Source organism: Maniola jurtina, chromosome 7 (assembly GCF_905333055.1).
Source record: "Maniola jurtina chromosome 7, ilManJurt1.1, whole genome shotgun sequence".
Classification (NCBI taxonomy): domain Eukaryota; kingdom Metazoa; phylum Arthropoda; class Insecta; order Lepidoptera; family Nymphalidae; genus Maniola; species Maniola jurtina.
In genome coordinates this window covers 5,444,856-5,460,824 of record NC_060035.1, presented here as the reverse complement: position 1 = coordinate 5,460,824, position 15,969 = coordinate 5,444,856, and the positions used below count along the sequence as shown (strand labels likewise).

Here is a 15,969-nt window from a genome sequence, read left to right as displayed (position 1 = left end):
GGCGTAATACGTTAATATGGAGAAGTGCTTATGGCTTATGATTTTGTTTGTATGATCGCGATCGGTCCAAATCTCGACGCGTCGGTACAGATGAGAGGTCGAGAGGAGGCAGGGAAAGAACCGATTGTCTATGTGAGCGCGTAAAATGTAAAATAAACACCTAAATGAAACCATAATTTGAGCTGTCCTTCAACGCTTTTTGTAAAAATTTTGACAGCTGGTAGCGACCTCTAAATCTTAACAAAACAAAAAACAAAAAAAAACTTATTTCATATTTAGAGGTATATAATCAAATGAGAAAGTGCCCCGGGGATAATTCAAAAGTCGAAAAATAAGGACCACCCTAGTGCATACCCTTATAGTTTTCACTACGATTTTTTTTCGCAGAATCTGTGATAATCGAAATTGCACGAAGACGCACGCCCTCGCGAAAATAATGTGTGCAAATGGCTTCATACAATTTCCATGTCACAAAATTCTGTGGGAAATATCACGTTGTGCACAGTACGGGCTGATCCTAATGAAACGTATACACTCAGGAGTCGGGACCAATGTCGGCCAATTCGACTTAAATTCGAAAGTTCCGCGGCTGAAACCTCACCGGTTGCACTATTATAATTACACTCCTAGCACAAAGTTTTACGCTTAGTTGGAGAGCAAAGGGGACTATTACTCATATTGACATGGTTAATATTCTTGTTTTTGGACTAAACAAATTTCAAACACCTATTTCACTCCCTTAGGGGTTTTTTCAAAAATCTTTTCTTAGCGGATGTCTATGTCATAACTCATAACAGCAATCTGCATGCCAAACAGCCCGATCGGTCAGTAGTTTGAGCTTGTGCGTTGATAAATCAGTCAGTCAGTTAGCTTTTCCTTTTATATATGTTTTTATATATGTATTTAGATTAACCTCGTACCTTCTTGCATCTCTCTAGAATATCATGTATGACATAAGATAGTAAAAAATAAGGGTTTTCCAAGACGTATTTTAGCTAAAGGCCAGTAGGTAAATATTTAACATCTGTCAGGCTTTTAACACTTTAAAGCCAATTATCGAGTTGCTGCTTTTGTACTACAAAACTAAAAAAATTACCGGTAACTTACCAAAACGTGTAATTTTTTTCTATTAATAGCTGTAGGTAACTAGATATGTGATTGTAACTTCCAAGTGTGAATTAAAATTTAAATCACCCCCAAATTCAGTGAGCCACCTTCCCGCTCTATCATCAGATTCTTGAGACCAAATCAATGAACCCAAACTCGACAACTCTGCTGTATGTAAACTGTCCCAGTTGCAGCATCAAGTTATGGTTAATTATTATTATTATTGCAGTATCCTCTTGATTACTTATACCACGAGCTGATTAGATAAGTGGAAATAATATAAACTAGATGCCCACGACTTCTCCACGTGGATTTAGTTTTTTTAAAATACCATGGGAACTCTTTGATTATCCGGAATAAAAAGCCTATGTCACTCTCCAGGTCTTTAACTATACCCATGAAAAAATCCCACAAATCCGTTGCTCCGTTGTGACGTGATTGAAGGACAAACCAACAAACAAACACACTAGCATTTATAATAGGTGGTGATTTTCGTATTTTATTACAATTAAACCATAAAATAAAATAGTATTCTGTTTTATTTTAGAATAGAAAAACATTTATTTAACAAACACAGTAAAAATATATTAAAAAACAGCAAAATGATAAGAGCGGAGCTGGAATGTTGACTATATGATTTAGACTATATTGACTGACGAAATAGCTGGTAATTCTCAAACGGCTGAGCGGATTTTCATCAAATACAGCTAAAACCATATCGATTAAAAACACTAATTTAAGACTCCATTCATAACATACGTAAGATAATTTCAGTTATGAAACAAAACAAAATGTAATAATACGACTTACTTATTAAGAACATAATTATGATGAGAGAAATGAATAGGATGACCTCATAATGATTAAATCAACCGCGTCAATTACTATTGTGGTAGGTACTTTTTTAGAAATTATATTATAATTAGGGCAATTACCAGTACATTCTTGGTTCTTACAATATTTCTATTGTAAACTATTTTTAGCGTATACTTATAGCTAACTAGCTTATACCCGCAACTTCGTCCACGTGAATTTATGCTTTTTAAAATATGACGAATGAATTTTTCGATTTTCCGGAATAAAAAGTTGCCTGAGTCACTCTCTAGGTCTTTAACTATAATCCATGAAAAAAAAAACACGTCGATCCGTTGCTCCGTTTCGGCTATGCCCGTATTATTAGTTTATTTTTGACGTTGCGGAGATTCGGTAAAAAATATAATAAAAAATACACTAGTTCTTTCCCGCAACTTCATTCGCATAATTTATAGCCTATATCACTCGAGTATGATGTAGCCATTTATCAGTGAAAGGATTTTCAGAATCTGGAGATTTTTGGAGATTACCCCCATACATCCAAACTTACAACTTTACCTTTGTAAAATTTGTGTATTAATTCATTGAGTTTCAAAAAACTAAATCGCGACGAAGTAGCAGGTACCAGCTAGTATTCAAATAAATAAACGTTTTTCTGTATTGGTACAAGTAATTAGTTAAGGTATACTTAAAAGATTCGTCAATATAACAATTCGCTAGAAACGTAATCGGTAGAATTTACGCACGCGTGCGAACTTTGCCATGTCTTTGCAAATGAAATAAACGCGAGCACCATATTTGTTGATTTTTACTGCTACAGTTTACTTCACGTTTTCGTGCGATTATGGAGATGATGTGTCTGCGCATGAGATTATATGGTTGTACGGCTCTTAGCTTATAGCCTTTTACAGGCTCTTAGATTAGTGAAGGGTTAAATGATTAACGAATCAATATGTGGCCGAACAGACGTCGTCGTCGCCGTCGTCGCCCCTCACTTCGTAGGTACCACCAAATCCTCCATACTTGTGATATTGTAAATTCGAAATCGCTGTCTTTATGCTAGTTTTTCACGGCTCATCTGATTAGCCGAGTTGGACGAAGTTTGGTTCAACGATATCTTGCATCCCGAGAATTTTTTATCCCAGAAAATCAAATAGTTCCTATGGGATTTTTTAAAACATCTGGTACAGAGGTAACTTGCATCCCGGAAATGAATATTGGATATAGGCTAAATTTTATCCCGGAAAATCACAGAATTCCCACGTCAAACAATCGAAATCTACGCAGACGAAGTTGTGGGTCATTATCTAGTAGATTAATAAATCTCCTACTGCGCAGGTACAAAATCAGCTGTATTTTTACATGAAACGTTTACTAAATACGATAATTACAAAAATAATATGTTTCCATTTGCTACAGGTGGTCACAGTACATTCTTCGCTCTGCTGAACACGTTTGTGCACATCGTCATGTATTTCTACTACATGGTGTCAGCCATGGGCCCCAAGTACCAGAAGTACATATGGTGGAAGAAGTACCTCACCGCCTTCCAGATGGTGAGTACCGCATTCTAGTGCAACATTCTACGGTATTACATTGACTCATTAATTATTATTATCGGTTCTTGCGTAGTTTTGTAATTTTTTTTCTTAAGTATGTCCTTGTTATTTCCTGTTGGAGTTATTAACCTAAAGGCTGCAACAAACATAACGCGCGACAGCAGCGTGGCGCGTTAACATCTGCCCGGTATTGTATAGAAGCAGGCGTTACTGTGCGAAATTCCATGATATACAAGGGACCAACTACTTAATTTGCTATAATCCGCTAAACCAGACCAATCTGTATGGTGCAACATGCAGCATGCGATATGCAAAGCCGGCAATTGTGCATCTCCTGAGGATGCTCAGGTGTCAGGGCGAAACGTGCGTCGAGTGGTTATGGGATCTGTGTGGTGCTGCGTGGTGGTGGTACGTATTGCTTGCTTGGTAGCTGGCTTTTCCTGCATGGTTAGCAATGGGAGGGCGGGCGATGCATATCGCATGCTGCATGTTGCACCATACAGATTGGTCTGGTTTAGCGGATTATAGCAAATTAAGCTGTTGGTTCCTTGTATATCTGCCCGGTATGCAGAACGCGCTCCTACGCGTATATATATCTTCCTTTTCTTCTTCTACCTTTTAAATTGGCTCTTGACTACTAAACATTTATACTAAAAATATATATCGGCGTAGTCCTATATAATTCTAATTTAATCATAATTTCCTTATATTATGGTAATTACTAATAACTCTGCGACATTGTGTCAGGTTTAATAGATCTGAAGCATAATAATCAACATCATTTAATGGGAATTCTTGGATATTTCGCGTTGTAACCTTAGCTCACATTTCGCAATTATTCTTGAACTGTTTAGATTAAGTATATTATCTATAAATTATATGTAAATGCGATTCGGGTTGCAATTATTGCTATTACTAAGAGGAATAGAAGCTACTGTTAAGTCTGTTCGCTTAGATACGTTCGTCTTTGTTTCACGCCGCTTCCATCAACCTACTCATATTTTTCAACTAAATTCTCCTTGCTACCTAATCTGTGCTTATTAGCTGGTGCCCGCGACTTCGTCCGCGTGGGTTTAGATTTTCAAAAATCCTATGGGAACTCTTTGATTTTCCGGGATAAAAAGTAGCCTATGTCATTCTCCAGCCCGGCTAGCATGGGCAGTAGATAAAAATTATATCCCCCGTTTATATCCACTGATGTCATAGAAATCAGGTCTTAACCACTAGGCTATCATCGCTCTTGAAATACAATGAGGAAAATCTTTATTGAAAATGCAATTAAACGTCAGTGTATTCGCTAACTCACACAATGTAAATGAAGTTTTACCTTTAGTATCCGATGACAGATTAATTAATGACTTCCGAGTTCACAACTTGTATAAAAATTTCATGGAACAGTTATTCACGAATGCTCAATCAGATTAGGTATAAGATAATTTGCATTGTACAAAAACTCTACTCTTAGGCCGTGCCCCCATTAGACGAACAGTATGATTTTTAAATGGAGTGCCCATACCATGTTTAACTTCTTTTTAACTAATTACTACAAGATATCAACTATGTAAACTATCTCAACTTGTTTTTATGATATGAAAGATAAACAAAATGACGAAAAACACAAAACAGTAATGTAAACTTTTTCACAAACTCATTCACAAAGTTTTCGTTAACATGCTCCTTACATCGTGTATTATTTATTAGTAGATACTATTATGTGCATTTATTTACTATTTTAATTGTCCTTATACTTACATAATAATAATTGAAGTGGTGAGCAATTAGTATTGTAAACGGCATTAGTAAAAAAGTAAACAGTTAACAAACATAGTACCTATGGAGACTTTTATAGCATTTTTTTTTGCATAAAATATAGTATATGTAATATGTATTATTTATCTCCAAATACAAAATTGGATGCGATGATAATAAAGAACTGTTTTGATAGGCAGGTATGAACGTAGGACGTATCAATGACACTTGCCAGCCAAAATATTAATTAAACTACCAATCGCTGATACATTGTGGCTAATTCTTTTGCACACAATTTTTAAACTAAAATGACAGGCCGGAAATTCTGAATGTACCTATTGCTATTCCTTTCATAATGCTCATGTGGGGAAGGGTCTCTGCTAGATTTGCACCTATCAATTTAGCGTAAAACACATTTTATGTTTAATGTAATCTCCATTTTGCTGTAAGTATACTCTTGTTTCAAGGCAAATGTCGCTAGAGACAAATTATTGTGGTGAATGTAGTTTTTACAATACGCCTTATTTTACCTTGTATTGGTTTATTGACATTTTAACTTGACATTTAAGATAACCCGAAAATAAAACTAATTTAATACAGCTGTAACTTGCAATGCAATGGTCACTGGTCAGTCATTAAATAAAACTAAGAAAGCATTAGAAGTCGACAAGAAATTGTATGAAGGCGTTCAACGAAACGCGAACCAGATTCGCACATTTCCTCCAGTTTCATACAGTACAATAGTTTTAGAACTTGTACACGCGTACGCGCGCGTTCTGTGTGACGTACTGCGGTGCAATTTAGTCGTTGTTTCAGGTGACTCAAACAGGTTTCAATTACAATGTTCAGTAACTAGACACATAATATATTAATGCAAGGAATCTTGTTTGTAAATGCGCACTTGAAACCCCTGTTGGGGTTTCCGAAATCATTAAACCTAATGAATGAAAATGCATTTGACCAAAGGTCAGTAAATAAGACATCTATTTATATCTAATAATAAGCCTTCTGCGAAACATGACAGTATAATTTGAATGATTGACTGATTACGTTTATTCATGCGTCTTTAATCACCTAACCTGTATAACCTTCAAGTAGTAAACTAGTAACGCTTTAAAGATTAAAGTATACGAGAGACGGCATTGCTAAAAAAATCACTTTATATAGCCTATAGTCTATACAGACGGACTGCATTTGGACTGCAAAATAGCAGTTGGGATGCACTTTTATTGCAGTTGACACAACTGCATCGCAACTGCCGACTGATTGCGCAGTCGGGGTCATAGTAAGAACATGTGTTCCGAGTGCAAAAAACCGGCGTGCAGTTTCTAGTAGGTAGTTAGGTACGGGCATTCAGCGAGAACTGCACGCTTTCTTTTATCAGTTTGATGGTCCCTAACGACTATACTGGACCCCCTGGTGCGATGGATGATGATTGACACATAAGCAACAGCTGGAAGTAGGAATCGATCGGAATAAAACTCATTTTTAAGTAAACACCGAGCTTCGTTTCATGTAGGAAGGGCATTCTGAAACGGAAGATTCACTAGATGGTTCAAAAACAAGTTGTAAAAGTTTGTTTGGATAAAAAATCTTTCAGTTGCTATTTCTAAAATACAACGCTCCCTCTTTCGCTATTAGGTATTGTGAATAAATGACACTAGTAATTATTGTAGTCGTTATAAATGATCATCGTCAGCGGGCGGACAGGTCGCACAGCGTTAAAACGTCGTCATAGATTATACCTAAGATTTACTTATCCTATTAGCAGCCGCTTGCTTAACTTACATGAGACATACTAACATGCGATCATAATATTAGTCAAGTATACATTTTAGGGTACGAGGAGATATACTTAGGTATTTTGACGAATATAGTTCCAAAGTTCGTGTTTAGTTGGCAGAAATCGATTTGCTCTTCAAACTCTCACACTTTACGAAGTGTTAATATATTATAGTGTTATTATATCAACTCATTACTGTTACCTGTTGAGGAGTTCCGACCAGCTTCGCGTTTTGCGTATTTATTAAATCTTCATGCAACCTTTGCAATGAAAAAAGAATTGTCATAATTGGTTAACATTTGACGGAGTTATGGATTAACATCGACAAAAGCTATCGTTCCCTATCCCGAACGATCTGGTCTATTTTTTTCCGGGATATAAACTATCCTATATTATTCGAAGTATTAACTCTTAAGTACGTCAAGTAATCAATAGTTTCAGCGTAAAGCGTGCACAAATAGACAGACAAAACCAATCATCATCATTGCCAATTGACAGACGTCTATCGCTGGACCATAGGTCTCTCGTAGGAACTTCCACACGCCATGGTCTTGCGCCGCCTGAATCCAACGGCTCCCTGCGATTTGTTTGATGTCGTCTGTCCTCTTAGTAAGGTGTCTGCCAACGCTACCCTTTCCGGTGATTTTTTGTTCATCCATACAAAATTACAGATTTAATACCAACGCCCAAGTCCCATTAGCTACTTGAAAAATTACACTAAGGTGGGGTGTTAAATAGGTACCAATATGTTACTAGTTTTACTTTACTTACGAGTGTAAATACTAAACATTCGCATTATTAATGGAAGTCGGATAATTTATGGGTGGTGAGGTGATGACCTCATTTACAATTAATTCACAACAATCACAAATATCACTTTATTAATTCCGACAAGTTTACTAGAAAATTAGGTAGATATCATATCTTTGAAAGCCACCACACAAAATATGATACTTATTTATTAATTAGGTACATTACCCGGCAACTGACAAAAGGCTGGTATGAATATAATGTAAAGTTTGCTACCCATTGCCTTGTAACCATGACACTAATTAAAGCAGTTCCTTACTTGTTTATTTAGTTTGTAAGCCAAGTATTACTTGCCACGTTCCACTCCACTTTACCTTCATCAAAAAACCTTGTTAGTAATTAATGAAGATTTAATAATAGACAAAAAATATTTTTTTTGCCATTCACTTTTACTTAAGACAACCTCAACCGGAATGCCGGAATCTAAACCGAAATCGCTTGGCGGCACGTCTTTTCGGATATTATGGCAACTAGCCAAGGCAGAAGCCTTCGATCATACCAAACCAGAGTCAATTTAAAAAGTAAAAATTTCCCCTGGCAGGAGTATAACTTCAGCACTCCCACTTATCTTATACTAGATGATGCCCGCGACTTCGTCCGCGTGGTTTGAGTTTTTTTTTTAAATCCTGTAGGAACTCTTTGATTTTCCGGGACGAAAAGTTGTTTATGTCAGTTTCCGGGATGCAAGCTACCTCTGTACCAAATTTCATATAAATCGGTTAAGCGGATGGGCCTTTAAGAATCCCGTGGAAACTCTTTCATTTTCCGGGGTAAAAAATAACTCTGGACTAAATTTCATCAAAATCGATTAAACTGTTGGGTCCTGAAAAGCTAGCAGACAGACACACTTTCGCATTTATAATATAAGTATGAATAAGAATACAGCGCCATCAAGGAGATCATCAAATAATTTCAGTGTTTATGATTACTAGCGCTAACTACCTATCGGTAGGTCTTGTGAAGAGACGTAGACGGGTTTTAGTTTTGAACTTTATCTTGTATTCTCGAACACTTAGGTTAATAATTTCGTTTTGTTTGGCCACAGGTACAATTCGTCCTTATCTTCAGTCACCAACTGCAGGTGCTGTTCCGGCCATCCTGCCAGTACCCGCGCGTGTTCGTGTACTGGATCGCGATGCACGGCTTCCTCTTCCTGTTTCTGTTCAGCGACTTCTACAAGGCGCGCTACAACAAGGCCGGCGGTAAACCGAAGAGGACCAACGGCCTTTGCATGGTATGTAGAATTTTGGCGATCAATCACTTACGCAGGTGAAATTGCTCAGCTTAAAGTACTGACGCGATTACGCCTTCTTATCGGTCTTTTGTCGAATATACATATTATGTATATTGGAGAGCTCAGGAACTTCATCTTTCACCGTATACGATGTTTTAACAAAAATACCATATATTCAAACAACCACAACATTGACATTGTATCAATGCGATAGTCACAATGTTTTCAATCAATTTTTATTTTTTATTGAGTCATGATTCGTGATTTGACTTTGCTGTTCGCATAAGTCCGACATTTGACTGATGAATTCTCGGGAAACCTTAGAGTGCCATAATCAATTGTCAAAGTAAGGTCTCCAAAACCCACATAAATGACCTTATTTGACTAAACAGTCAAAGGTTTGGCCTTCTGGTCTGACCTTTTGCCAAACTTGATGTTTGCGCGCACGATATCAGTTTAACGGTTAACTCGTTTCATTAATATGAATTAAATTATCATCAGGTCAAAAGTACAAAATCAATAAATACACTATTCAAATAAAACCACTTAGGGCAAATAAACAAAATAATTATTTTTCTTAACAGAGCTATTTTTATTAAAACGGTAAATTATTAAAATATTTAACTACCCATATTTTACCGAGTAATTCATTACTTCCTTCAATAAATCATTAATGTAATAAATTATGACCAAATAAATAAAATTATATTATAGCAAGTCATAGACTCATAGAAAGCATGGTTAGCTATCAGTAAAAAAACGAGATATTGTTGCATATAAACTTTATCTATACATGTAAAAAGACTTATCTACCCAATCCATTTCAATCAGGGTAATATGACTCGACTGATGTATCAACGTACGACCTAAACCGCTAGGTTAAGAAACTTGAAATTTTGGCAGTAGTTAGGTACGTTCTTTTTATAACGTGGGATAGAAAGGATTTTTCGCAAGTTCCACCCCTAAGGGGGTTAGGGGATGAAAGTCGGTCATGTTTTTGAAATAATGGAAATTGGCGGAATCACCATGGCGTGGATTTCAAAAGTTCCACTTACGTGAAGTTATCCAGGTATGATATTTATGAGTAAGGTGCACGAGTTACGTAGTAGGGAATCCTCATGTGTTAAACTGTGTGTACATACATAATTTAGTATTTAATTATGTATATCGACCATTTGTAAAAAACGTGACATAGATTTTTTATATATGTAGGTACATTAATATTCATTCGTCAATGAGAACGTATTGATGTATGTTAATGTTTTCGATGTTTTTAAGGACATTGACCGGCCGTGTATATTGGACATTATACATTCGTTCAAGGTATCATATAATTTAAATAGGAAGAATGAGGATATCCATTTTTGTTGCTAATTAGTTTAGTGTTAAATTATGTTCAAGGTATTTTCATCGAGTATGCAAATTTAATCGTAGTACTATAGCGTCAGCGTGGATTTAGGTTTTTGATAATCCCCTGGCTTGTTTTCACGAGAAGTAAAAAATAAACTACTTATATAACTCTTTATTTATATTTAATATCTATAATAATTAAAGACCTGTCTTTTACTACATCATGCAAAAAATTAAGTCGATCCGTTGCTTCGTTGCGGCGTGATTGAAGGAAGGAAGGCAACAAACAAACGCACTTTGACATTTTTAGTGTTAGTAGGAAGTAGAATTTAAACAATATTGCCTGTGTACATAAAATAAAGTTAACAAAGTGTTTTAGAAATTCGCTGCTTCATTGGTAAATAAGTCCCTAATCACTTGCCTCGGAATCCAAAGAAGCCGTGGTTTGCGATTCATTATAAATTATAAATGATTGGTTTATCACCACTGGAAACAAAAAAAATTGCCAGATATTATTTTTATTATATTTACGCGTAACTTGTTATTTAAGTAAAAAATGTAATTATAATACAATTCGACTTGTTATTCAAACTCAGGTTGATGAGCCATAAGTTTTTTTTACAAAGCCATTCATTTTTTTCAAAGTATTTATTTATCATATACATAAGTTATTATATGATTTACCATCAATGACCGGAATCCTTTTAACGTGTTTTAGAAATCTACACTGAAGAGTATTCTTCTAAATCAATATTCAAACATTTAACGTGATTTAAAAGAATACTCTATTATTAAACTGCTCAATAACTACGCCGAACAAAATGGTCTTCTTCGATTTAAAATAATTTTATGTTTACAAAAACTACAATCATTTAACTGCATTCATCTTGTGACTGAGCTAGTCTATACGATTCGGACATGCCAAAATATTTCCGTAATAGTAGAATGATACTAATCAAAAACAGTTTTTCGCATTTATTCAAATAAGTGACCATCACCGATTCCGCCAACATAATTTTGCAACCGTGAACCAAACTGATTTCAATATACATATTATGTAATGCTTTAGCAACCGCTCGGACACATGCAACACAAGAATATTTCGCTGTATATTTTATTGCTTTCTATTACGTATTAAGACAAAAATTCAGGTGACATATTGTCGTTGCGTTAGCAGCAATTAAAACATAACATAACCATCACATTTGAAAAGATCTACAGAAAACAATGACTCCTCAAACTTTAAAGCTTAGTATCGTAACTAGAAGAAGAGTCTTCTTCTAGTATTTTTCTACCTAGGTGTAATCCAATATCCACCTTGGTGACATTGTCATTGGACAAAGGTCCATTCTTGAGCATGAGATTTTTTGAGTCGACTCTCAAGCTTGACGATAAAGCTTAAAGTCGGACGAGTATGTCATCGACTTTCATGCCCCGAGATTTGTGTCATTTACTACACCTTCGATTGCATTAGACATAGATACTAATCTGAATTTATCTATACTGAATTTTTATGTATTATACGATTTGTTTACAGACCGTGTTGGAAGAGAGCAGTTCCCTAAACGGCAAGAACGGCTACAAGCACGAAGAGGGCTCCGCAGTGCCCAACTCGTACGCGTCGTCGGCCGCGGACGCGTTCGTCAGGCGCCGACCGTTGCCCTAGTGCCCCGACCCACGCTCAGCTGTGGCAGCTCTGCGCTCGACTGCCATCCGTCCGGATTCCGGATACGTCTCCATTGTAATCACGTCTGAGTTACATTCGGATAGGATCTCGATTTGATCCTGCCATTCTATACACAGCTTATAATATATTGTGTTTCATTTACTGCTAAACTCTATTTTATACGCTGTTACATTCGATGTTTTGATACTCTCGATTTCTCCCCGCGATCCGGGATTCTGCGATCGTAGCGATGGTAGCCCTATCCGCGAAGCTGTGTCCACGAGCTGTCGAGGGCAATCCAAATATATTAGGTTAGGCGAAACTGTTCGAGGTGGTAACGATTATTCTCTTTGTGGTGACGATGACGGTGTCACATGGAGGGGCTCCAGTCACATGATAGGGTTAACCTCGTTTAGCCAAATCTGGTGACCTCAACACTTCCCGCAACAGTAGTCCCCTCTCCCCTCTAAACTTACCGCTAGCTTTAATTAGAGTTGAGGCAGTCTCAACCGCCTTAGCCGACAGTGGAACCGTTTCGGGTCCCCTTAGTCTAAAAGTTATTATTAGCATTTGCGAAATAGTTAGAACCCGCCTTTTAAATTATCCGGGGGTCTGTACTATTGAATCGTGTGTACACTTCAACGTGTCCCACCGGAACATTTGTACATAGAAATACACTTACGAGTAACTTCATGAAAAATGTACAATACTTCGCACAGTGGGGTTTGGTTTCGGCCGCTTTACGTGCGCTAGTCATTCCGTCGCATCTCCGAGTCCATATTGCTGCAATTATACCGATGTCTCCCTGAACATATGTTTCCGTTTTCAGTTTTGCTTTGAATGCAAATGGATTTGATAGATCGACTGCAATCCCGCACTTATAATCTCAGGCGCGTCAAAATGTACTGCATGCCGGTTGGAAAGTTTTATCCGTAAAGTTAAGATTTTAAACCATGATGCACAACTTCCCATTCGCCCTCGAGAATTGTATCATCGAATGCCTTACATTATTATTTTAAGTACAAACCCTAGACTATGAATCGTTGAATTACTAGTTATCTTGTAAATGTTATATCGGTTTCGGAGATAAGTATAATTTTCCTTTAATGTATTTGTATATAATAATTTGAGATGGCGATATGTCATTTAAATGTTTTAAAAGTTTTAACGTAAACTTTGCTGCTAGCGAAGTGAACGATTGTACATACGATGGATGAATAATGTTCTAGCAATGGTGTTGTTTTACTGCTTTATGTATAAAATGTCTCAGGTTTATATAATGTACATATAATTTTTATGGTCAAGTTTATGAGTCGTTTATGAGTCTTAATCATAAAGTTACCATAGAGTTCTTGAAATCCAGTGTCATTTATTAATTTCAATTTTGTTTTTTATGTGCTCAAGCATTTATTATAGTTTTCATTTTGTATACCATGTAATACTTGTGTAAGTCGAACAAATGATATTAACAATTTTAAATATTGTATTCGTATAAAAATCTTAACATATTTATATTAGCAATTTTATTATAAGGAACCTTTGCACACACAATACATGATAATTGCGAATAAGTTGAGTTGACCCATACAAAATGCTTATTAGAAAGTTTTAAAATCTATTTTAGGAACTTGTTGTAGAGATTATTAAAGAAAAAATAGATCCTTAGCCGTTAAAATTAAACGTTAATACGAACAGATTATACAAATATGGAATTAAATATCACCTGTATTTAGTATTAGATGTTACAACGTCAACTCAACTTATTTTTAAAATAAACGGCATAAAGGGTAACGGATGAAATATTTAGGAACTTGCGCCGTTCTGCCGCCGAATTTATAGAATTCTTAATTTATTGACCTAATAGGCGTGAATAATAAACAAAATCAGGGGATCCTATTGTCAAAGGAATGCCTCAAAAGATTGATCTTTTTACCTTGAGGTACATACAATAAATCTACACTCTATCCGCCGAAAGAAGTTGTACAGCGTTCTATCTGTTACGCAATTCCATATAAATTGTTGAGAAAAAAATCTCAGTGGGCGCTAACCATTTTGTGGCACCAACCAATCACAAACGAAACTATGTTTTCTAATTATTTTTTTAAAATGTTTTCGAATTAAATTTTGAATGTTTTTAAAAATATGTTTGTGATTGGTTGGTGACTCAAAATGGTTTACGCTCACTGAGGTTTTTTGCTTTTTAATTTGTATGGGATCACGTAACAACAGAGCGAACGCTATACGAACTTCTTTTCACAGATAGAGTAAAACCAAAGCTTGATTGCATGTAACCTATCTCTGACTTTTGTTATAATTTTGCAGTTGAAGAATAGGTATTCTTTGTAACATCATCAGACTATGATGTATACCTACCTACCAGATTCGTTTTAAGAGCTGGTCACACTTGCAACTTCCCACGCTACAAAAAGTCGTAAAAAATACTACAAACACAACGCGACGTTTTGTCGAGTGTTTGTAGAGTGCTTCTGTGTGTTTAGAATGCGATTTTACTTCTCAGCAGCGTAATAGAATTGTCTAGACACAATAACGTTCAAGTAAAATGGACATAAATATGCTTGACATAAAGTTAAGAATTCAGTACCACCGATTTTAATTTCACAAGGTCTCCGCTTGGAGCGCTGGCACTAGACGTACAAGTACGAACGAAATTGAACTTAAAAACAATCCCGTTAACGTCCATTTTACTTCAACGCTGACTTGTATTGACGTACGAATTCTATCAAACGTTGTGAGATGTTAAATCTAAGCATGTTAAGGCTTAGCGTCCACTAGAGCCGAATCGATTCGCATTAAGAATTCCTTGCTTTCTATTCGAACAGATTTTAGTCGATTCGACTCGACGGCACGCTGTGGTTATTTGGTAATGGATACAGTTCCATAGTCATTCAAATGGACAAATGAATGCGATTCAATTCTGCGACCAAATGGAAAGATGGCTTTACAAGTGTTTCAGATTTAAGGCCAAAAGTCAAAACCGCGACGTGACTTCGCGTTGTCTAAGATCGCGAGCGTGATTAGCGTCGCTAGTCGTAGACAAAATAGGGGCTAGGTGTGTTCAAACGACACCATATTAATTATCCTTTATGCGATGCATTAAGGTCGTCTGAATAGTCCTCTAAAGAAGCCCCAATTTTAACTTTGAATTCCGGTGTAAGAGTGTCATCGTAGTTTTACAATGATTGCAAAACAAGTAGTCCAACCTGAAGTTGCGACATGGCGGTTTACGCAGGTCATAGACAAGATAATTAAATACAGAAGCCCGGCTGAGATCTTGTTTTGTACAATGCGCAGTCATACGTCACGTGTTCAGCTTGGACTATTTGTTTTTGCGCGCACTATGCGCGTCGCGAATTCGCATCGCGGAATTGAGTTCGCCCTTAATTACTGTATTGATTAATGTGTTGATTTAGTATCACGTTTTGGTGTATAATGCTTTTTATGTGTGGTATGGTCGGCAAACGGTCGCTTTGGGCGCAAGCAGGCGGAGCACTGCGACACGATGCTCAAATATTTGCTGCGAGTTCACTATTTTGCAACCTTTATTTATTATTTTAATAAAGTATTTTATAAAATTTTGGCCTTCGTCATTTTTCTCCCAAACACCTTAGCTACCACTTAAAACCTTTTTGGGGTTCCGTAGATCAAAATAAAATATGGATGATTATATTATTATTGGTTATTTTACTTTTACATGTGAAAAACAGGCAACTGAAGTCATATTTTTCAATACAGAAAACTTCAAGCAACGACGAAATCGATAGACGCGGTCGATGCGGACTCGTGCAAACACTAAAACTGGCAGCGGGTGTGTCGGGCGGCGTAATTTACGTTTCCGTATGCAATGGGAGGCAGTACTGTTTGAGGCACTCCAATCGCG

The 15,969-nt window shown here is 36.4% G+C and overlaps 1 protein-coding gene across 2 annotated transcripts in view; it reads left to right on the top strand.

Moving 5' to 3' along the window:
* Nucleotides 1-15,667, top strand: part of LOC123866590 (elongation of very long chain fatty acids protein AAEL008004) — a 64,692-nt gene extending 49,025 nt beyond the window's left edge. For both annotated transcript variants that reach the window (XM_045908235.1, XM_045908236.1), the window contains 3 exons: nucleotides 3,340-3,476; nucleotides 8,867-9,055; nucleotides 11,943-15,667. In XM_045908235.1, the coding sequence (XP_045764191.1) occupies nucleotides 3,340-3,476; nucleotides 8,867-9,055; nucleotides 11,943-12,071 (455 nt within the window). In that variant the 3' untranslated portion in view covers nucleotides 12,072-15,667. The remainder of the gene's footprint in view (nucleotides 1-3,339; nucleotides 3,477-8,866; nucleotides 9,056-11,942) is intronic.
* Nucleotides 15,668-15,969: the final 302 nt, after the last annotated feature.